This window comes from Ascaphus truei, chromosome 18, assembly GCF_040206685.1.
Source record: "Ascaphus truei isolate aAscTru1 chromosome 18, aAscTru1.hap1, whole genome shotgun sequence".
NCBI lineage: Eukaryota > Metazoa > Chordata > Amphibia > Anura > Ascaphidae > Ascaphus > Ascaphus truei.
In genome coordinates, this window is record NC_134500.1 from 15962063 (window position 1) to 15984595 (window position 22533).

General features: G+C 44.3%; 1 protein-coding gene across 6 annotated transcripts in view; it reads right to left on the reverse strand.

Annotated features, from left to right (window-relative positions):
• LOC142468959 (tropomodulin-2-like) overlaps positions 1 to 22533 on the reverse strand; it is a 44418-nt gene extending 21885 nt beyond the window's left edge. Inside the window, exons 1-4 of one of the 6 annotated variants that reach the window (XM_075575687.1) lie at positions 22427 to 22533; positions 18296 to 18377; positions 8939 to 9100; positions 4142 to 4298 (exon numbers count right to left, since the gene is read on the reverse strand). In XM_075575687.1, coding sequence (XP_075431802.1) covers positions 4142 to 4298; positions 8939 to 9064 — 283 coding nt within the window. In that variant the 5' untranslated portion in view covers positions 9065 to 9100; positions 18296 to 18377; positions 22427 to 22533. Of the gene's footprint in view, positions 1 to 4141; positions 4299 to 8938; positions 9104 to 18295; positions 18378 to 22119; positions 22293 to 22426 lie in introns of those variants that run through there. The other 5 variants (XM_075575688.1, XM_075575689.1, XM_075575690.1 and 2 more) reach the window with 5 other exon arrangements.

The following is a 22533-nucleotide window of genomic DNA, read 5'->3' on the forward strand; positions in this document are numbered from 1 at the left end:
TTCATGCATTGATAACAGAGAAATCCATCCTAATACCCATTTGTTTTTATTACAGGTTTGGAGTCAGGGGGCCCTTGAGAGTCGAACCGCACTGTTTTCAGATCTAGGTGCCCCCTCCCGATTTGCAAGGTACTTACTGTTGAAGTTACAGGTAACTTCCTGGTTTTTAAAGGGGATTTAACCGATTGTCCAACAGCAAACCACAACTGTTGATGTTGCGGCTTCTTAAAAACATATACATTATGTCTAGTGTGCATCTATAGGGGTACCTCTGAACTTCTCTGTTCAATCTTGCTAAACAAGGCTTCTTATTGGCCCAAGAATTGGCAGCTACTTTGCTTCCCCTGAGGGAGATTTAAACCTGGGAACTTTACGTGTACGTATTTCGGGAAACGGGGTGTCCCCGGAGCTGAAAAGCAGTGTTTGGCTCCTGGGAACGCCACAGTTCCCGTAAAAAAAAAAAAATGGACTGCATACTGTTGCAATGTCCCAAATGATTGCTGCAACATCATATTAAGAAAGCAGTACCATTAAAGTATGAATCAAATAACAGCAGCAATAACAAACAGCTAAAAACATCCAGGGCATGAATTGAAGTAGAGTTTTTTTCCCAGCTTTGTTTGTTTGCAATTATGCAATCTGAAACACTTTTATTTTAATTAAATGACACTGGTTGCGTCAGATACTGTTAACATAATGACACATCTCTCTTGGTTTAAGTGCACTTGTACATTGATGCTGAGGTTTCTTTGAGTGTGTTGCTTATTGGAGGGATGAATGATATAAGGTTGAGAAAGTAACCCCTTAATTTAGGGTAAACATCTAGCAGGCAGTTGCAATGGTCTGCAGTGGTCTGCAATGGTCTGCAGAATAGCGGTGTCAAACACCAACTAAAGATCAGTAATCTATACCAGAGGTGTGCAAACTAGGGGGCCTGGGATTTTTCTTGGGGGGCGCAGGCGGTTGCAGGGGACCCGCGCTCATCCCCGAGGCATTTAAATTAAATGCCGGGGGGCCGCGCGGTGGTCTCTGCAACTTCAAACTTACCGGGATTCAGCCAGCTTCTTGTCATGTCGCCATGACAACGCGGCGCCAAATGATGCCGCGGGGTCATGTGACATGACATGTCGTCATAGAAACGCATGTCGCGCTGTGGGGACACGTGACATCACGTCACACGACCCTCGTCATCATTTGACGCCAGGTCACTGGGGAGGGGGGCGCAAGCTCTGGAGCCAGCACACTAGGGGGGGGGGGCGCAGCAAAAAAAGCTTTGTGCGCCCCTGATCTACACCACCATCAATTCAGAATAATGCAGTAACAACATATTCCAGTAAAGTGGGGATGTGCAGGCTCTTACTAAGGTTTGGACTGTGTAATTCCATTTCCATTTAACTCTACCAAATGGTAAATTGATCTGCAGTGCATCACTGCTGCTCCACCCCTCCAATGGGTTATGCATTACATCATGCTCGTGGTTGCTTGAGAAGACATTGCAGATCGCTCACGGGGCTGAGGGTTTATCCAAGCAGTTCAGTGGAGAGATGTGCCTGTTTGTGTTTGTCTTGAGTGCATTAGCAGGGACATGTGGTTTTCATTATGATGAAAAAGAAGCCAACATGCTTCCCATCTGATACGTTGGCCAAAAGCTGGTTTGGTCACGATCCAGATACTCTTATACGAAAAGTTGTTGCTACAAGATTTGTTCTGCACTGAACGGTCACCAAAACTCAAACAAAGCTGCGCCCTTGTCTTGTCCATCCTTCTCTTTTGCCTGTTTTAACCACTCCCTGCCACAGTGATCAGCAATGTATTGCTCTGCAGTGTATTGCTGGCCCTTTCAGCAATGACCAATGTGGGGTTCCTTACAATGCTCTGATCTCAGAGACGCTATTAGAGAGGGTTGGGGTTCCTTACAATGCTCTGATCTCAGACACGCGATTAGAGAGGGTTGGGGTTCCTTACAATGCTCTGATCTCAGACATGCGATTAGAGAGGGTTGGGGTTCCTTACAATGCTCTGATCTCAGAGACGCTATTAGAGAGGATTGGGGTTCCTTACAATGCTTCTGATCTCAGACGCGCGATTAGAGAGGATTGGGGTTCCTTACAATGCTTCTGATCTCGGACGCGCTATTAGAGAGGGTTGGGGTTCATTGCAATGCATCTGACCTCAGATGCACTATTACAGATGGACGGGGTTCATTACAATGCTTCTGATATCAGATGTGCTATTAGAGAAGGCTATTAGAGGAGCCCAGCTAAACCTACTAGTTCAGAAGAAGCCTCTGCAAGTGAAGAACATCCTTCTGACTGAGCCAAGCACCTGCATCTCTACAGAGGAGCTGAGTGAAGTTTGGTGACGTGGATCCTTTTAACAACACATCCAGCTAAGATTATTTGCCCTGCTTGATTTGAATGATCATCTTGTAAGTGCATCTCTTTATAGCAGGGAACATCTACCTATTATATACAGACTACACTTTGTTCTGTTTTTGTTTTCTTCTCTCCAGTGCGCTTTAGGTCATTTGGCAATCAGCCTGCAGAGCATGTTTCGCGTGCCCGACGTCACGCGGTCGCGAGCATGCAGTATAATCGCGGCCTTAGACAAATTGACATGTGTATTGCAAGCTCGGAGTGTGGATATGCAACGGTGCTATATTGATTATGAATTTCGCACAAAAAGGGCCCAATAAAGCAGAGACTTGTGCAATGAGGGAAGTGAGGCATAAAAGAGCATTCTGGGAATTAAATGTATAATACAACGGTGCCAGTTCTTTTATTTACAGATGCTTTTTAAATGTACAGAATTGTAAGCACCTAAAGTAAAGGGTTCAGCATTGTCTGAGTTCTCCAGTGCTAAACCTGCAATCCTAATGTTGCTTCCATGATTACTGGAACAGACCAGCAGGAAAACACCAAGGCACTAAGCTCCGTTTATTACTCTGCTATTTAAGCTAATTTTAACCTAAAAAAAAAGTTACATTAATCATAACGCCTGTGCACTAAAGCAGATAACCTAATGTTAACCCAGTGCTACTCCTTAAATAATGCATGGCTATTTAGGTCAAACCTAAATGTGGTGTTAGCTGCCTCTAGGCCCTGAAATATGGGTAATGCTGGTGAAGGATAGGGAGGGTGGGAGAGAGAGAGCCTTTTCTTTGTTAAAGTCGCAACTGCTATAGATATCCCCTCAAACATGCCAGAGAGACCTGGGAAATATGCTAAGTTTACATATCCGATTAGCATATTTCCCAGGTATCTCAGTTATGCTCATTTTTGTCTCTCCACATGTTGTTTGAGGGGACATTAAATTGAGGAAACTTTAACAAATAAGAGTCTCTCCCTCCGCCTCCCTTCCCCCCTCTTTCCCCTCTCCCCCCCCCCCCTCCTTCCCCTCTTTCCCACCTCCCCCCTTCGTCTCCCCCCTCTCCTTCCCTCCCTCTCCCTCCCTCTCCCTCCCTCTCTCTCCCTGGTACCGAGAATGGCTCACAGTTAATGTATGTATGTTTTACATAAGAAAAACTATTATTTCAACTTGAGATGGGCCTACTCTGCTTTCGTCCACTTGAGGTAAACCCTCTAAAGAGGCAATCCAAGCATGCAATATTTTCTTTCTTTTTTAACATACGATTAAAGCAGGGGGTCTCCGGAGCTGAACCTCATTAATTTCAGCTTCGGGGACCCCTCCCCCCCGTTTCCGGAGATACAAAGGGATGCCGGTGGCAGCTCGGCAAGCAGGGATCATGTAGTTGCAGAGTTTCGACGCTCCCGCACCCTGCCGGCCAATAGGAAGCCGTGTCATCAGGTCAGGCTTCCTATTGGCCCCCGTGACGTGGGAGCTTTAAACTTTGCTGAGATACCTTCGCCCCCCTTGGAGGTCTGTATCGCGGGAAGCAGGGGGTCCCCGGAGCTGAAATTAAGGAGGTTCATCTCCAGAGACCCCCTGCTTCAAACCTATATTGAAAAGTAATAAATAAAGTGCATGAATTGCTCCCTTAAATCCCATCATATTCCCTGAACATCTGTTCTGCACACACCAGTGAGTATTAAATAATGAGCGTGCCGTTACTGCTTATTGCTGGCCATTTACCTGCACACTTATCACACTTTAGGTCTTTGTGGGAGTGCAGCAGCGTTACCTTTTTTCTCTCCAGTAAATGGCACGCAATCCTCTCTGTCCTCCTGCTCCAATGCTTCCTTCTGCAAGTAAGCCATAAGGTGCTCTCTGTCAAAAGTCCCAGACGCTTCTTTAGAGGTTTGGTCCTTCTGTCGGAAACCGGCTGGCAGCAGCGCATGCTACAAAGGGAACATGGGACATATAAAGGACTAGCTCATAGTACCCGGCAATGCTTGGGAATTCTAAGAAACCCCTCAAAATACTGAGATATACAAATTTGATCGTTTACATTTTTTCATTTCTTAGGGGGGAAAAAAAATAATGTATTTTTATTTTAATGCAGGTGGGTAAACTATATTTTGGGTTTTCCATCAGACGTAAAAACATACACATTTATTCCAGTTTCCACTCTGGAGCACCCAACATATAGTTGATCACGTGTGCAAAACATGGACTTTTTTTTTTTTTTTTTTTTTTATTCAATCAAGCTATTTACAATACAGGCAAATTTGGTTGAAATCAGTGCAGTTTTGATTCAGTCTGCCATCTTGATTAAAAATGGCATCCAATTGTATCCAAACAGATAACCTGCTCCTTGATCTCAGGAACCATCATGCTAAATTTGGTTAAGATATCTAAAGAGGTGTCAAAATGCACAGCAAACAGGACAAACAAGTCATATGGTTGGAGGCCTGTTATAAGATGCTTCTAATAACAGGGGTGACCAACTCCAGTCCTCAAAGGCCTCCGGCAGGTCTGGTTTCCAAGATATCCCTGCTTCAGCACATGAGGCTCAATCAGTTCCAGCTTCAGCACAGGTGGTTCAATCAGTGGCTCAGTCTTTGACTCATTCACTGATTGAGCCAATTGTGCTGAATCAGGGATATCCTGAAAACCTGACCTGTTGGTGGCCCTTGAGGACTTGAGGACAGAAGCGCATTAACATAATTAAGTCCTTCTTTCCCAGAAGAGCTAAAAAGCGAAAGTCATTTAAATTAATCGGACATGCAATGCCCATTGACTTTTTAGTGTTAAGCGAGCGTGTTGCGGATTGAAAAAGGGGTAACAGTCTCAAAGCTCGCACATCCCTTCTCCGGTCACTAAAGGGTTAAAGATGTAGCACCTCCTCAAATCGCAACGTTTTCCCACTCGGATGACAGTGGCGTAAAGAGTCACCAGATTGTGATACTAAAGCAGTCCCAGAAACCTTGTCACTTACTATTTTTGGTAAAGGCTCATCAGGGAAAGCTGATGTAACTCATTGCCCTGACGGAATGGAAATTTCCGCACATTTTCTTCTTAGAAGAAAAAAAACAAGTGTTTTATTTCAAGGTATGGGGGGGGGGCGGGGGAGTGGGGGGCAGCCTCTTTTCTCCCAGTTTGGGGAACTCTGTAGTCCGTAAATAGTTTTTTTTCAATATTGTTATTGGCTCCTGTAAGACTAGCAGCTGCCAGAGTGCGGCAGAGAAGAATAACCCAGCCAAGACGAGATAAAAAGGGAGAAAGTCATGGAATTAAGGGCCTGTAACATGGTTGTTTTTTTTTTTTAAATTAGTGCAAAGTAGTATTGTGTCTTTAACTCTTTGGAAGACATGCAAGGGTCACAAGCGGGTTTTGTGATTTTATATATACAGCTCAACCCCGTTATAGCGCGGTCCTCGGGGGGCCGCCCGATCCAACCACGCTATAACTGGGGTCACGCTAATTTAAAAAAAAAATGTCCTCCGCGTGCCCGATCGGGAGGAGGGGGGAGGAGGTGGAGGTGGAGTTAGGTGGAGTGAGGCGTCGGCAGCCACCGTATCAGCCCCAGCAGCTCTGCACCAATCCCCCCCCCCAGCAGCTGCGCACTGATCCCCGCCAGCCGCTCCACACCGATCCCCCCCCCAGCCACGCATCTATCCCCCCAGCCCCGCACCGATTTCCTCCCCCCCCCCCCAAGTTCCACACCGATCCCGCCAGCAGCTCCACGATGCCCCCAGCAGCCATGACACCAGAAGTAGGGGTGTAGGGGGGGGGAGGGGGGTCTCTGTGATTGCAGTGTGCTGTGTGTGCTGGTGCTGAGTGTGTAGAGCTGTGAGTGTGTGCTGTGTGTGTGCAGTGTGTGCGCAGTGTGTGTGCTGACACTAGAATGTGGTGCTTGTTTGTGTCAATGTATCAATGTGTTTTGCCACAAATGTGCTCCGCATGAGTCAGTGGGAGATTAAAGGAGTGGGGTTTTTGAGCAGGTCAAGCAGCATTCCCCCCTCAGAAGCCTATAACTTGTATAGGGTTAGAGCTCTGGGACGTAGAATCGGACATTTGATCACAGCCATCTTGCCGCGACCAAGTTACTGCCGGGGGTTTGGCCGCCGAGGGACCCTTCACCGCAGCCATTCCGCCGCTGGACACCGAGTCGCCGGCCGTTTTGCTAATAAGGTAAGTTAACTTAAGGGGTTTTAGCGGTTAGGGTAGGAGGTTAAGGATAGGGATTTTAAGTTAAGGGTAGGGGATTACGGTAAGGAGTTAGGTTTTTAGGGTAAGGGGTTAAGGTTTTTAGGCTAGGGAATTAGAGTATGGGGTTTAGAGTAAGGGGTTTAGGGCAGTACTGAACCGAGACACTACCGCGCACCAGGCAGGCTAAAATGTTGTCGTCTCTCCGCCTGCAGAGTCAAATAATGCCACACTGTCACAAGGCGATGCGCAGCCATGACAACATAATGCCACATGGAGTCCCGTTGTCATGGAAACGCATTGCCACGTGAAAGAGAAGGCGGCTAAAAGGTAAGTGCGACATTCTTGCCTTTTCGCCGCGCGAGCGTTCCAAGCCAAGCAAGCCAGGCGCCATCTTTAAATGTCTGAGTCCTGCGCAGGCCCGTCAATGTCGATGGACATTTGAAGATGGCGTGTTGGAGCAGCCCGTGCGGGACTCGGTGCGGCGGTGGCAGCAGCAGAAGCCAGGGACATTGGGATTGGCGAGGGCGATCAGCCACGTGGGACATTGATGGAGTGGCGGCGCGGGACAGGCCCTGCGTGCACCCTGTCCCGTGCCGCCACTCCATTAATGTCCCGCGGGGCCGAGCAACCTTGTCAATGTCCCTTGCTGCCGCGGCAACTCCGAGTGCCGCATGCGCCCACCACTCCGGCGCCATCTTTACATATCATTCGACATTGATGAGGCTGCGCAGGACTCGGACATTTAAAGATGGCGACGGGTTCTTTTCAGTTGGCGCCCCGGGCAAGTGCCCAGCCAAATGCGGCTTAAATGCGGCACTAGTTTAGGGTAAAGGCTTATGTTTTTAGGGTAGGGGGTAGCGTTAATATTAGGGGTTAAATTAGGTGGTTTTAGGGTAAGGGGCAAGGTTAGGGCCTTACCTTGGCGGTGGCAAGATGTGAGTGGCGGCTAAACACCGGCGGTGACTTGGCAAACCGGCCGTGACAAAGTCCTAGATCTCTGGGCAGAGCGCCATTCCAACATCCTGGACACTTAATATGTCAAACGTTTATAACTCCTGGACGGAGCGTCGGATTTAAAAAATAAAAACAGTGTCGGAAATGACAAGAACAGATCTCTTAAGTAAAAAATAGAATGCAAAAAAAAAATGGCCATCAGCGCGGACTGCTGTTTTAACCCTTTGAGTGCCCTGGGACCTAGCTGCTACTTCATGGGTTCTGTCACCCGGAGTGCCCCGTGACATAGTAGCTCTGTCCCCCCAAAAGGCTTGTTTTCTCAGGGGAGATTGCGTCCTGCGCTCTTCCGGAAATCAGGACGTGATGTGCAGTGATGGCTGATGGAAGGGGGATGACTCCTCCCCATCAGTTCCAACCTCAGAGACGGAGCGATCACTGGACTGAGGGGGGCGCAGCGCCCAGGCCCCCCGCGGCTCCTCCGGCGCTCAAAGAGTTATGGGAGTGTTGCTCTTTTCAATATCTGAATAGGATATGTATACATGTATGTGACTTTGTGTTATTAACAGATATCTTACCTTTATTAGAGCACTAGCGTCCCAAAAAAGGCGTGCGCTCACATAGCTTATTTTTGCTGACTTTTTATTATGTCATTTAAGATTAATATAACACTAAATCCATTGCAAAACAGGCCAACGGGTGGTCACCTGATCCGGGAGGGTCGGTGAGTCTGTGGCCACGGAGGTGGCACGACCATCCGGCACTGAAAGGGTTGAAGAACCAAATCCACCCTAGCTAACCTAACAGGATTAAAACAGGGGGTCCTCCAGAGTTGAACCCTGCTATTTTTAGCCCTGGGGACCCCCTCGGCTCCCGAGTACTTGCTGGTGAAGTTATCAATAGAAATCCAATTTTTGGCGAATTTCGGGTATTTTTTAACATAGGATTGAAGCAGTGGGATTCCGGAGCTGAACCCCATTCATTTGAGCTCCAGGGACCCCCTGCTTCCCGATAGACATACTTCCGAAGGGGGTGCCGGTAGCAGCTCCGCTGGTTCAAATGTCCCGGTCCCACGGTCCAATAGGAAGCCGCAAGGGATGTCATCACAGCTTCCTATTGGCCCGCATGAAATGGGAGCTTTAAAGTTGCCATTTCGATTGTCCCACACAGCCCAGCCAGAGCTGCTACCGGCACCCCTATGGAGGTAAGTATCTCTGGAACCAGGGGGTCCCCGGAGCTGAAATTAAAGTGGCTCAGCTCCGGAAACCCTCTGCTTTAATCCTATACTGTAGCTCTAAAAAAGAAAAGCAGGATGGCCGCTTTAAGGTCTCACTTAAGGTATGGTCCCTCCTTCCATTACAAGTTGCATACAAATTAATTGGCTGATATCTCAAACCAAATGACAATGGGACCCTTTCCTTCTCATTGTACTTGCCTCGGGATCGAGTTCCTCGAGGACATTCTCCAGCTGTTTTAGGTCATCTTCAGATAGTTTGCTAAGAATCTCATCCTCGTTTATGTTCTTGTACTTGTCAAAATCCTTTCGGAATGGCAGAGACATGCTTCAGGAATCTCAAATGTTTTCCTACGGGCGCTCCTGCTAATGACAAAAATGCGTTAACCACTCAAATACAAAGAACTGAGTCAAATATAGTGTAGTAAAAAGACGAAGCAAAATAGATGTTGTTATTATTAAATGTAATATGTAAGTATATATGTAGATCTTTATTTATATAGTGCCATCCAGGTACATAGCGCTTCACAGCAGTAATACATTATTACATTATTGACATAATAATATAACACATAATGGGAATAAGCGCTTCATATATAAAACCGTAGGAAAAGGAGTCCCTGCCCTGAAGAGCTTACAATCTAAGTGGTAAGTTGGGAGAACTTAGAGACAGTAGGAGGGTGTTCTGGTAAGTGCGTCTGCATTGCCCAAGGTCAGTGTATCTGAGATGTATAGTATGAGCCAGAGGAGCTACCCAAATGCTTCGTTAAAGAGGTGTGTTTTTAGATAAGTCTTAAAGGTGGACAGAGAGGGTGCTAGTCAGGTATTGAGGGGAAGGGCATTCCAGAGGTGTGGGGCAGTCAGTGAGAAAGGTTTTAGCTGGGAGAGGACGATAGATACAAAAGGGGGTAGACAGAAGACATTTTTGAGCAGAACACAAGAGTCGGGCAGGTGTATAGCAAGAAATTAGGGCTGAGATGTAAGGAGGGGCAGAAGAGTGTATAGCCTTAAAAGGGAGGAGAAGCATTTTGTATGTGATACAGAGTTTATGATTGAACAGAAGTGGGAATTTTGACCTGAAACTACCAGACAGGCCTCTTCCGCTGACATTGAGTAAGCCCTTAGTCTAAGGCTGGGTCCATGGTGACCGAGTGCTCGCGTCCGTGCGCGTGACGTCACCCGCTTTTTAGCTCCAGCGATCTGTGGCCAGGGTAGACGCAACAGGGAGGCGTGTCGGAGGGTGTGGCCGTGACATCTGGTTCGTCCTCATTTGGGCGAAGCGCTCACGTGACCTGGCCGCCTTGGAATCAAATGTAACTGATTCCTCGCGCACCTCGCACTGTTGCACGCCTCCGCGCCTTCTCCCGACCAGGCCGCAGCCTCAAACAGACAGTCAGACTGTGATATAGGTAGTAGCTACAATTCAATTATTTCAAACCTTTCGGATCCATTGCACAAGCAGCCTTGGGACACTACTGTTGCCTACTGGAGTGGAAAGGATAGTCGATTGAATCCTAAATGAATGATTATTATCATGACCTTTTTTTATTGCCAACTTATTTGGAACTACAGTAGCTAATAAAGATGGTGCATTCTGGGCTGTGAAGGATCGGCACATCATTGCAGTCACATTCAGCCCGACAGCCGGAACTGAAACAAGCATCACATGATCTCTCCGAAGATCAGTCACATGGTGCGGACGTGCCGGAGGGTCCGTGGTAACAGCGATGGCACGACCCTCCCGGCACTGAATGGGTTAAAATAACAGAAAACTGCATTTTACACTTACATTTAAGATGGATATCCATGTTAAAATGGATATCCTAATCATTTGAATGTTAAAATGTAAATGTCAAATGGAAAAGAAGCAAAAGGTGACACTGTGTGTTCTCATTTGCATTTCATTACCCAGAATCCCTGGCTGCAAAAAATAATACTGTATAATAGTTACATCTACAAATATTATTGTTATCATTATTGTTTTGATTAACAATATCATACATGGTATATACAGTACTACATTATTGTTGATTAGTTAAAATACTGTTCACTTTAAATTCCATTTATCAGCAGTAAAGATTAAATAAAAGTATTGCCTTTAACTCTTTACAATCCATTATTATGAAAAAGTTATGAAAGTTGCATCCAAAATGTTTAGCTCACTAACAGTTAATCAAGAAATGAGACACACAATACGTAAATCGAGCGTGTCTTAAAATACATCAACTTTCCAAATAAAACTCTATTTTTGGAATAGAACATCATTTGTTCAAGTCCTTTTGCCTTTATCGTATCCATGGTGAATGTACCATTTCAACAAGCAGTTAAGCTTGCTCCGGCTGAATAGCGACACAACAATAGCTCATCGCATTTAATGCAGACGTTTTCCTGAAACCCCAAAAGTGGCTCTATACAGGGTCATTACACAACTCTAAATGGACACGGTTCTTTTCTGTTCTGTTAAACGTTGGTAAAACAAAATAAATGGTCAAATGAGCTTTAATCTTAAAATACAAATGGAGATCACAAAGTCGTTAATGCCGTGTATTTCCTGGATAAGAAAGTGGGTGCGCTCAACACTCCAAGGGTGTACATTTTCTTAACGCCTAGAACCTACATTATATTAATACAGCAGTTGTGCCAATACTATGCAACTGGTGGTGATGTCAAGAAGCAAGAAGAAAGGTCTCTTCTGTTTGGCTGACTTCGTATGAAACAATGCCTGGCTTTCATTGGTTATAATTGCCATTCTCTATCCAACCCTATTTGAATCAGTTTGCCTCGTTCCACAACACTTTTTTATTAAGTGTAGATACAAAACATTATACCCCACCAACTCAGTAACGCCCTGTTTTATGAATAATAAGCTCAGTATGTGGGACTGCCTATATACATCATAACCCCTTAAGGCCGCGCTTATAGTTCTTGCTACGGCGACGCTGACGTCGCTGAAAAAATCAAATTTAAGTCGCGCCATTGTGTCGCTCCTACTATAAGCGCACGCGACGGATTCAATACATTTGTTTTGACGCAATGTTGCATCGCCGGGACTATAAGCGTGGCCTAAGTGCTGGAGAGACCCAGTCCCTCTGACACTCAAGGGGTTACATTATTCTATGAAACTGATCCCTAGTGAGCAGACCAGCAATGATCCAAGATCTCAGGTCTTCAGCCCAACTACTAAAAAGAGTGTGTAGAAAGCCATTGCATCAGAAAAAACAAGTCCTGTTTGGCATAATAAACTGAGGTTTAGGATAAACGCCTTCAATGTAAGCATAAAGCATAACGAAGCCCTAATAGGGTTAGGGGACTAGTACCTAATGCCAGCGGCACCATAAATAAATAGTACAGACCAACGTCCCATATATCAGAGAAAAAAGGGGTACAGCGACCCACAAAGTGAACTCACTCAGTCTCTCCTGGAATATCCAATCTCAGAATCTTCATAGGCATAGTGCAATCTCCCAGGTGATAAAGGGCATTTTTGCCTGAAACTAGTTGGTGGACCCCTGCTGTGGCCTAGGGGGGACCCTTTTGTCCACATTTTATGTAATAAATCTATTTTTTGTTGCTTAAAACCGTGAGCCTCCTTCTGTTACTTTGGGCAGTGCACTGCCTTATTTTTCTACTTGTTCCAACTACTAAAAAGAGACCTTCCTAGAATCTTCTATTGATTATGGACCTAACGAGAAAAGCGGTTTATGAAACACTGATGATTCATTTTAGATGTACGTTTCTATAAAACCCCAGGGTCAGGATGGAAATGCTTCACATGACTGATGGTAATCGTGCAAAGAACGGAGGAACCATTTGTGTAAAAAAAAACAAAGGAAACTGTACCAAGAGACCCGCTTACTTGTGCAGGAAACGCCTGAGGTTCTTGTATTGTATTATGACAAGATTATGGGGATAGCTAACAAATTGGAAATATGATACTGAGTTGGTGCCAAGTCAGTCATTTTCTTGATGTGACCATTTGCAATACTGTATGACGTACTTTGGGTCAAATTTGTTCCACTGGGAAGTGTGTAATTTAGGGAGAGACGGTAGGAGCAGTTGGGGGAGCTTTGCACACACAGTTTTCTAATGGGACGCATCAACATTTGCATCTGTTACTATCACTGTTTGCCTTGTTCTCGGTCAATGCCAGGCCTGAGCTGCCTTGACGTCTGTATCCAACAGATTTGTACATTTGATGGCAGTGAAAACGTACATAAGAGCAAGTGTTTGCTTCGTGACTAGAAGTAAATTGCATCATCGTAAGGCTGAGTCCATAGTGACTGCAGCCGTGCGGAGGCGCGCTGAGGCTGAGGGAAAGCGGGTGCTTTCCCTGGCCTTAGTACGCGCACCGTCCGGGGGCGTGTCGGGGGGCGGGCTAGTGACGTCACGAAGCTGGTTTGACCTCACTGGGCGAACCTCTCACGTGACCGGCCATGCGATCCCGTGAGCGCCAAAACTAAAACTGAATTGTTGGCTACGCTTCCGCACGCCTGCGGAAGTGTGCGCGAGCCCCTGCTAAAGCCGCTCTCATTGCGGCTGCAGGGGCTCACTGACGAGCGTAAGCGCGCCTCAGCACGGGTCACCACCTAAGCGCTGACCATGCCCGAGGCCTAATACGTATCCCCATAGTGGTCTTAAAAATGATTTAACCCAGGCTGTGCTGAAAGGCTGTGTAATACAGCAGGCATAAGCTTATAGGGGTCCACGTTAAGAGGGAAAAGAAGTCCTCAGAGAGGCATGCACTGAGGCCAATATGGTCGGCACTTGGTGGTTTCTGAACCCAGGTGGCTGAGGCTATACTTATTTCTAAGGAATTACTATTTACAATTGCTATAACCAATTGGATTCCTAACACCATATATTAATACCGCCTACCCTTATCTCACCAGGTTACATGAGTAGATCTCACTGGGGATACACATATATTCCTTTGACTCAAGATACACGCTGAGATATACATATGATATATACCAATGCGCTACTACATCGCCACCCCATCTTGGGGTATTTTAAACCTTATTCAGTCGTGCGCACTATGGCCGGCCCGATAGAGGTCCTGTAAGTTGTTTGCGCCGCACACACTATAATCGCGGCCTAAGGAGTGCACGAAGCCTGTACCTTTTTTTCTTTGCATAAGCCATCAGTCCTAAAGCGCCTTTTAGTGTAAAACACGTAGGTGGTGCGTTTTTTATCTTCTTGTCCATGAGACGTCATTAAATATTCTTTTTATTGGGGTCACCTAGTGATTATTTTTTCCTATGGGGTTGTGCTCCATTCTCATCTCTACTGTTAAGGTGAACGCAGGGACTTAATATTACATTATTTAGGTCATACCTAAACTTGGCGTTACTCACATCGGAACCCTGAAACCAGGATTTTATAGGGTCTATATCGGGGTAACAGTGAGGTATGCTGTAACCGAAATAACCATATTATTTCCAGCATTATTTCCCTCTGTTTTCAGCTCTTTTTTTTTAAAACTTTGAACACCTATTTCAGGGTTTGGATGGGGTAAAGCTAAGACATACACGTCTTAATAATATTAATAACTTTATTTATATCACGTTTTTCTCCCAATAAGACTCAAAGCACTTCACAGTCACAAAAAGGGTAAAAGAAGAAAAGATTTAAGGTTACAGAAGAGACCAAACACAAGGAAAGATATAAAACAGCATGATCCGGTAATGTACAGTAGCTATTAAATGCCGGACAGATTGTGGTTTATTAATTAAATGCCTGGGTAACCGGGTAGGTGTTGAGCCTGTTTTTATAGATTCCCAGAGAAGGGGCCTCTCGAACTGTACGAGGCAGACTGTTCCAGAGAGTGGGAGCAGCGCAGGTAAAAGCACAGGCGCCAAAGGAACTCAAGGAATCAGCAGGTGGAAGTGAGCGAATGGCAGTGTAGGGAAATAGAAGCTCTCTCAGATAGCTGGAACCCTGGTCATGTAGGGCTTTTAATGTCAACAAGCCAACCTTGAAATAAATTTGCCATTTTACAGGCAGCCAGCACAGTGAACGGTACATTGTTGGAAGCTAACACAACACTGTGCTACAATAATGTGGCATTAAGCCCTTTGCTAATGAGATATACAACGGCCATTGCATATACCGGTAATTCGCTTTGTAGACATGTGTTAAACTCAGGGAGAATAATGTGTGTCACCGTTTTAGGTATTGTTACGTTATTTAGCCTGATTTAACGGAGTTCAGTGTATCTGGGCCTGTGTGTGAAATCTATGTACAGTAGGTGTTTGATGGTGATTCTAGCTATATCATGTGTTAAAGATATGACCCTCGTATCTCTGATGCGGTATAAAGTCTGGAATGAACAGTACACGTGTTATACATGAGACTGTTCCCACTGGGTCTGTTCAAGGTCAGATGTTTATTCAAGTCAGCCCTTTGTGTACACCGCCTATGGTAAAAGAGACCGTTCTATTTTTGTTGGTAGAGCTCAAAACAATTCTTGTACATCACATGCTAGGTTAGGAGTTGAGCATCTCACCCCACATCATACAATCTTTCATGTTCAAATATTTGTAAAGCACACACTAAAGCAACAACTGTACTGAGAAATTATAAATAGACCTGGGATAAATAAAGGGAATGTAGCAAACCTTGATCTGTCTGGCTACTGGCAGTAGACTATAGTGAAAACCTCCTATAAAATGGTTAGAACAAGACAGCAAGGGCATTGAACATCTTGAAGGTCAATTCCAGTTTACATTCCACTTTGAAGAGTCTCATTCAGTGTCAAGCTAAATCAGGAATGGCCAACTCCAGTCCTCAAGGGCCACCAACCTCCAAGGGAGGTGCTTGGAGCATGCAAGTAGTAATAATAATTGTTTGTTCTTGTATAGCGCTGCTAGTTTTACAGAGACAGTCCCTGCCCCGTGGAGCTTACAATCTATGTTTTTGGTGCCTAAGGAACAAGGCAATAAAGTGACTTGCCCAAGGTCGCAAGGAGCCGACACTGGGAATTGAATCAGGTTCCCCTGCTTCAAACTCAGTGCCAGTCAGTGTCTTTACTCACTGAGCCATTCCTCCTTAGGAGTAAGAATGCTTAGTGTGAGCTTTTCTAAGGTATAAGCCCTGAATAAGATTCCTTTGTCTTGATCAGAGAAGAGAACTCTTGATTGCTTTGTCCTACACGCAAGGGACAGAGCGGGCTATTTTATTCATATTGATCCTGCGCTCATAATAAACGATGTCTACTCTTTGAACACACCTCCGTGTCAGCCTCACCTTTTTACAGTGGCCCTTGAGGACTGGAGTTGGCCACCCCTGACCTAAATGAAGCCACATACACTAACGCTTAACCACAGTTGGCCAAGTAAGAGTTTCTGATCGGAGACACTGCTGTCCTATCTCAACTTTATCGCCATTGTTATAGACAACAGCAAATACTATTAATACAGCTTCTCTTTGTGCAAGTTGTAAAGCAGCACACGTTACTAAGTTATGATATTCCGTTAATGCATCCTGCTCTCTCTCTCTTTACTGACAGGCATGGATTATCAGATTTATGACAACCTTCTCTGACCCACGCTAATCCATGTACACACTGCTGCAGTTCAAATATGGATCCACACATGACCATGTTTTAAAATACAGGTAGTCCTCGTTATCCAACGTTTCACTTCACAACGAATGGCGTATCCAACGCTTTACAATGCAACCCTATGGGCCGTTTTTCAATCCCTGAATGCGTTATCCGACGCTCACCGCCACTGATTAACATGGGACTCACTTTACAACGGTTCCACCATCCAGCGCTACTTCCAGAACGGATTACGTTGGGTAACCGAGGACTTCCTGTATAGCCACATAATACAGATGAAAGGACTACTAGGAAAAGATCAAGCAAACCGTGTGTCTACATACACATATAAAGGGGAAAAAAGATGTACCAGTACCATCTAGTCCCAATGTTGTTATTACTGCAACTAAACAAATTAATCAATACTAATATTTTATTTTTAAGATATCAGTACAAGTGTACGCAGAATTATGCATGCTCTTTATCCCACATATTTAATCATTTGTGCTGTACTATGTGATGCACAGTAGGCGAAATGTCTCACCCGATATCACAGAAAACTAAAACCTGGTGTAAAACCTACTTCAGAGGTCAGTGACTTCATCGCACAGATACTATTGACCAGAGTTTCTCAACCAGGGTACTGGGGTGCCGCGCCCCTCTGCCAGGAGTGCCACGGCCCCTGGGGAATAATGCAGCGGGCACCTCTCGTGCTGCCTGGAGATGTAGAGGCTGCGATCCGCCTCTCCTCTCTCAGCCCGGCACAGAGGAGAGAAGAGCGTCTCCATCTCCAGACAGCAAAGGACAAGCCCGCTGAGCAGCTGACATGTTTGAGGTGTGTGGGAAGGTGGCAGGAAAGAGGGACTGAGCGAGGGCTTTGTGTGGGGAGTGGCAGAGAGGCTGGTGCTTTTTGTGGGATGAGGGAAGATGTGTGGTGTAAGTAAGAGAAGGGTGGCGGGTTTAACGGGGTGTTTATGATTAGGAAAGCGGGTGAGTGCTGTGTCAGAAGAGGGATTAATGTGGGGTGTGTGTTGAGTAAAAGGGTGAGTACGATGTGTGAGGGTGAATGTGTAGTGTGTACAAAGAGTGCTTGTGAAAAGGAGGATGAGTGTGTGACGTGTAAGCAAGGAGGGGAGGAGTGAGGTCTGAAGAGCAGGGGGGCCCTGAGATTTTAAAATTTCTTCAGGGGTTCCCCTGCTCAAAAAACATATTAAGAACCCCTGAAATAGATGAAAATAAATGTTCCAGGGGTGTGAAAATACAGCTTATATTATACATAGCTCCCAATGAATTTGTCTGACACAGACTTCTTGCAGTTCCAAACTATTTATTCTTCTAGAGCAGGGGTGCTCAACTCCAGTCCTCAACCGCTCTCCCCCCCCCCCCCCCCAACAGGTCAGGTTTTCAGGCTTTCCCTGCTTCAGCACAGGTGGCTCAATCAGTCCCAACTTCACCACAAGTGGCTCAACCAGAGGCTCAATCTTCGACCTGTGCTGAAGCTGGGATATCCTGAAAACTTGACCTGTTGGGGGGGGCTTGAGGACTGAAGTTGAGCACCCTTGTTCTAGATGCAGTTACAATAATAAGCTTCAGCAAATGCAGGTTAAAAACAGAGAACAGACTTTGGCTTTAGGTTTCTGTTCTGGGGAAACTATTCCCAAACAGACATCATATATTAATTTCCGATCTACAAATTAACCTATGCATGGCATTTTTTTAAGCAGTAACAAGGATGAGAAAGCCGAACACTACAAGCATAAAACAATACAAGAACTACAACATATATTCGTCACTGGAACCCACATCAGAAGTTCAGGCGTTGCGCCGTATTCTCATCTAAACAGTGATTTATTTTCTGTACCATAAAAAATTCAATGTTTACCTTTACACATCCCGCAATCTCTATTACACTATGAAATCACAGAAATCCACCTGCAACAGGACCATTTAATAGACTCCTCAACACTTTGAATAAATTCAACGGACGATCAAAACACTTATCGGTGCACTCATCTTACCTGTGTCGCTCATCACTAGCCATCAATTATCTATTTGCTATATTCATTAAGCGCTCCATAGCTCAGTCGAGACTCCAGAGCACTTTACAAAGGGAAAAAAATGAAATCATTATAACAAATGACACACAATTCTAGTTGAGAACAAAGGCCTGTTATTAAGCCACCATCCCATACTGCAGGTGCCTGTATCCACTGCCCCTGCTGCGCTCATGCACATACCAGCATCAAGCAAATTAGTGGTTGCTGCCAGCCGTTTATCACTGACCCAATAACCTTGTTCCTAACCAAAATTACCAGTAATAATCTTGTTATAAAGAACATTCCAGCGCTGTTACCCCACGCTGTGCGAGAGAGACCAGAAACGCTGTACCTTTACCGGCCCTTCTGGATAATAACACCAAAAAATCAACTATTCTGCGTCTCTCTTATTTATTTATTTATTTATTTTACAAAATCTTGGGAATTTTTCTAAAACGACTATGGTCATTACTTTACTTGAACACTTTCTGCATTTTACTTAATATATCAACATATTGCTTTGCCAAGGAGTTTAAAAATATATATTATATGGGGGGGTGGGGGGGGAAGTTGTCATTGATTTTAATCAAACCCCTTCAGTGCTAGAAGCCTCGGTATACATTACACAACAGAACGTTCTGTTCACGTGTGCATCCAAAGGGTTAAAGATGAACGCATGGATCAAAAACCAACTGCCGCTCTTATCATCTTGTTTGGACAACATGCTGGTGAACACGCAGAAACGCACTAGAAAAAAAAGAATTGCTTCTTTACGTGGAACTCATTGGGGAATCAAACAGCCAACTCAGCCTTGGTTTCTTGTATGGACACTATATGCCATGTAAGTATTGATTTTTCCAGAATAGGAAGCATTAGTGAGCATCAGTTGTGCATTTTACATCCCCTTCAACCTAAGTACCACATATTACAATTCTGACTGCTTTCAACAAGAGATGTTCGTAGTAAGAGTAATGGCTTGGGTTTTCCAACACTTAAGTACTGGCATAATGTTACTCAAACAGCTGTGGAATACACTATATTTTAGCATCTGTATCAAACGTATCATTCTAATTTCGTTATTTGTTACTGTTATATATCTCATGCACGTTTCGAGGTTGGGTCAGGGAACTGAGTGTGAAAGTCTTGGAGAACAGGAATGAAGAATTAACATATACTAATATGAAACAGACTAACAGTATTAATTACAAGTATAATCATCTCAATTTAGCCATAACAATATACATGCTATAGGCCTAAGATAAGAATACTAACATATGAGATACTAACATATAGGTAACCATATATGTAACACTAACATAAGTGATAAGTCAATATTACCTATATACTGTAGTATAATAAGGTAGTGAAACAAATCAGCACATAAACAGTTAAGCCGGAAACAGATTATTAGTACTGCTTGTATTTCTTTAAAGGTCTTTTACTCGGCTTCACGCAAACATCAAAAAGTAAAATACAGCTAAGACGCCAGGCAGGACAAATGTTTTATAAATAAGCCACCACAATGATACAGCAAGTTGCAAATAAAAAACGTTCCATAGTAAAGGGAAAAACATCAGGGCATAATGATTATAGGGCATAATGACAATAATGGCATAAGATATTAATTGGTCAAAAAAGGGGACGCGTTCTAAAACTTCTTTGTTATCATGTATAAAAGGGTGTGGGAGGGGGGAGGGGGGGTTTCACTGAACTGTGTGTTCCTCTTAAACTGCCTGAGGACTGAGTCCTCCAGTGTTACTGTCTGTGCTTTTGTTATCAACTGTATTTATTGGACAGAGTATAACGCTTTTTGGGACTATACGCTGCATTTTTCGTACAACGCCTCTCATCTGGGAACCTGGGAGGTAGGGTCGGCCGCCTGCTAGACACAGAACGAGGGTTTGCTTTCCGACACCAACTACCATAAATGATGCTAACAAAGTAAGAAAACCTCCATCAAATTTATTATATACAATTACTGAAGGAAACAGCCTACCTGAAGAAATTAAAATGCAGTTACAGGAACAGATAAGTAATCAATACAGCTAATACAATAAAAAAACGTAGGCGGAAAAAATATATATACGTTTTATGAAAGTAATGAATACTGTATATACGTTTTAGAAAGTAAATTACTTTATTAGCACACGCCCTAATAAGACAATAATTCATTAGAGTATAACACAATGAATGAACAGGTTTAGTGTTTATAATATGATATACGTGAGAGACCCACCGGTGTGCACCCACCGTTTACTTCTAGAGTAAGGTAACTATGAAACTGGCTTTGGCCAGATTTTAATTGCACTACTCACATAAGCTTATGCTTTATTTAACCCCTTCAGGGCTTTCACACATTTTTTCACCAGTCCATGGGACAATTATTACATATATTCAGTGGAGGTACCTGCATACAGTAATGCCTTGTTGTGGCATGCAGGCTTATAAATGCTTTGGCCAAAGGGTTTAACAAAATAACCTTTTTTCATGAGATTATTATTTTATTTTAGCCTAATTGGTAGGAGAGCTCGAATCGTTCTTTTTGTTTTTCTATATGTAAGGCCGATCTTTTTACCAGCAGCAAACTTCTATAGGGAGGGGCGCGGTGTTATGTACAGTTTCATACGTGAGAGATGGCTGCATTTTTTCCCCAAGCATTATAGTTGCTACTTTGTTTTCCTTATCTCCAGTGTTTTACTCAAAGGACCTTTATTTAATAAAACTTACGGTATATAACCAGGATAATTTTTTATTTTATTTTTGTAACTTCATCGTCTTCACGCAAGTCAGTAAAACAGTGATTTTCAACCCACTAGTGAGGAAATCCCAGACACACCAGATTTAGGAATGGCCAAGAAATTGAAAAGCACGATAATGCGATTAGGTTACACACAGAAATAGATTTACTTGGTTATCCCCCAAACCTTTACTTTCTGAGGTTTCCCCGGGAATTTGTGGGAAACCCCTGAATTAAACTCTGACTCGCGTCACCTACATACAGACGCAGCAACGAGGAAACGAAATGTGCTCTAATAATGATAAATGATTGAGGGTATCATAAAGATCGCTGTCCCACTGCAGAACTATAACACACTGCACCATGGGGCTGGGAGCAGAGATTCTGCATCAGATCTCTAACACCAAGACCCACTTGGCATCACCACTGCAGTTAAATTACACTAATGTACCAGTACTTCTTCTCCCACCCACCATAAGGAAAGATGAAAACTCACCTCCTTGCAATAGTCACGTGTGTGTGTGTGTGTGTGTGTGTGTGTGTGTGTGTGTGTGTGTGTGTGTGTGTGTGTGTGTGTGTGTATATATATATCATACATTTTAAGTTATGGTGGGTGAAAAAGGCGACAAAAAACCTCCACGTTAGCATATAGCATATATATATATATATATATATATATATATATATATATATATATATATATATATATATATATAATACCTATTATCTTTAGATAGAGATATAAGGAGGAGTTCTGCAATGCCTTGCACACCAATGTGTTGCAAAGAGGCTGTTAGTAATCTATTGAGGTTGGGCTAAGACTGGGCAGTTTACCCACTGTATATTTTAATGATTGAACAAGCAAGCCTTTTTGTCCTATATAAGTATATTTACCCGGCGATACATTAAAAAAACACACACATTTATTTTGCATCCTTCCTATTAACAGACAACACAGCCTACTGTACTCATGTATGGCAGCATGAAGATGGTCACTAAACACAACACACCCAGTTTTCCCTCTTGCAATGCGATTCTTCCACTAAGCATAGAGATATCCCATACAAACCCGTTATCTGCATCAATGGCTGTGCCAGGATCCTCACTGCAGCATTGTATTCCTGACACAGATGGTGCTTCTGCCTACAGACACATGCACTGATTCTTATTCCCATGATCGTTGTAATAATCCTGCAGCACCATGGCCAGCAGGTCTCCTGCAGAAACAGGTGGGCTCCTGCATGGGCAGGGCGGGGACAGGTCACAGCAGAGACCCCTCTGGAGAGGATTTAACTGGCAGCATTTGCATTCCCATTGTCCCCATCATCCATAACACACACATATATATATAAAGCACATTACAGCATCGTTCTTACCCTCCTAGGCTCCCTCTCCTGATTCCCCCCTCGATGAGTGATGCCCAGTCAGGGTGCTGCCCAAACCCGCCGGTCCTCCAGGGGGAGACATTCCTGTGGACTGTATA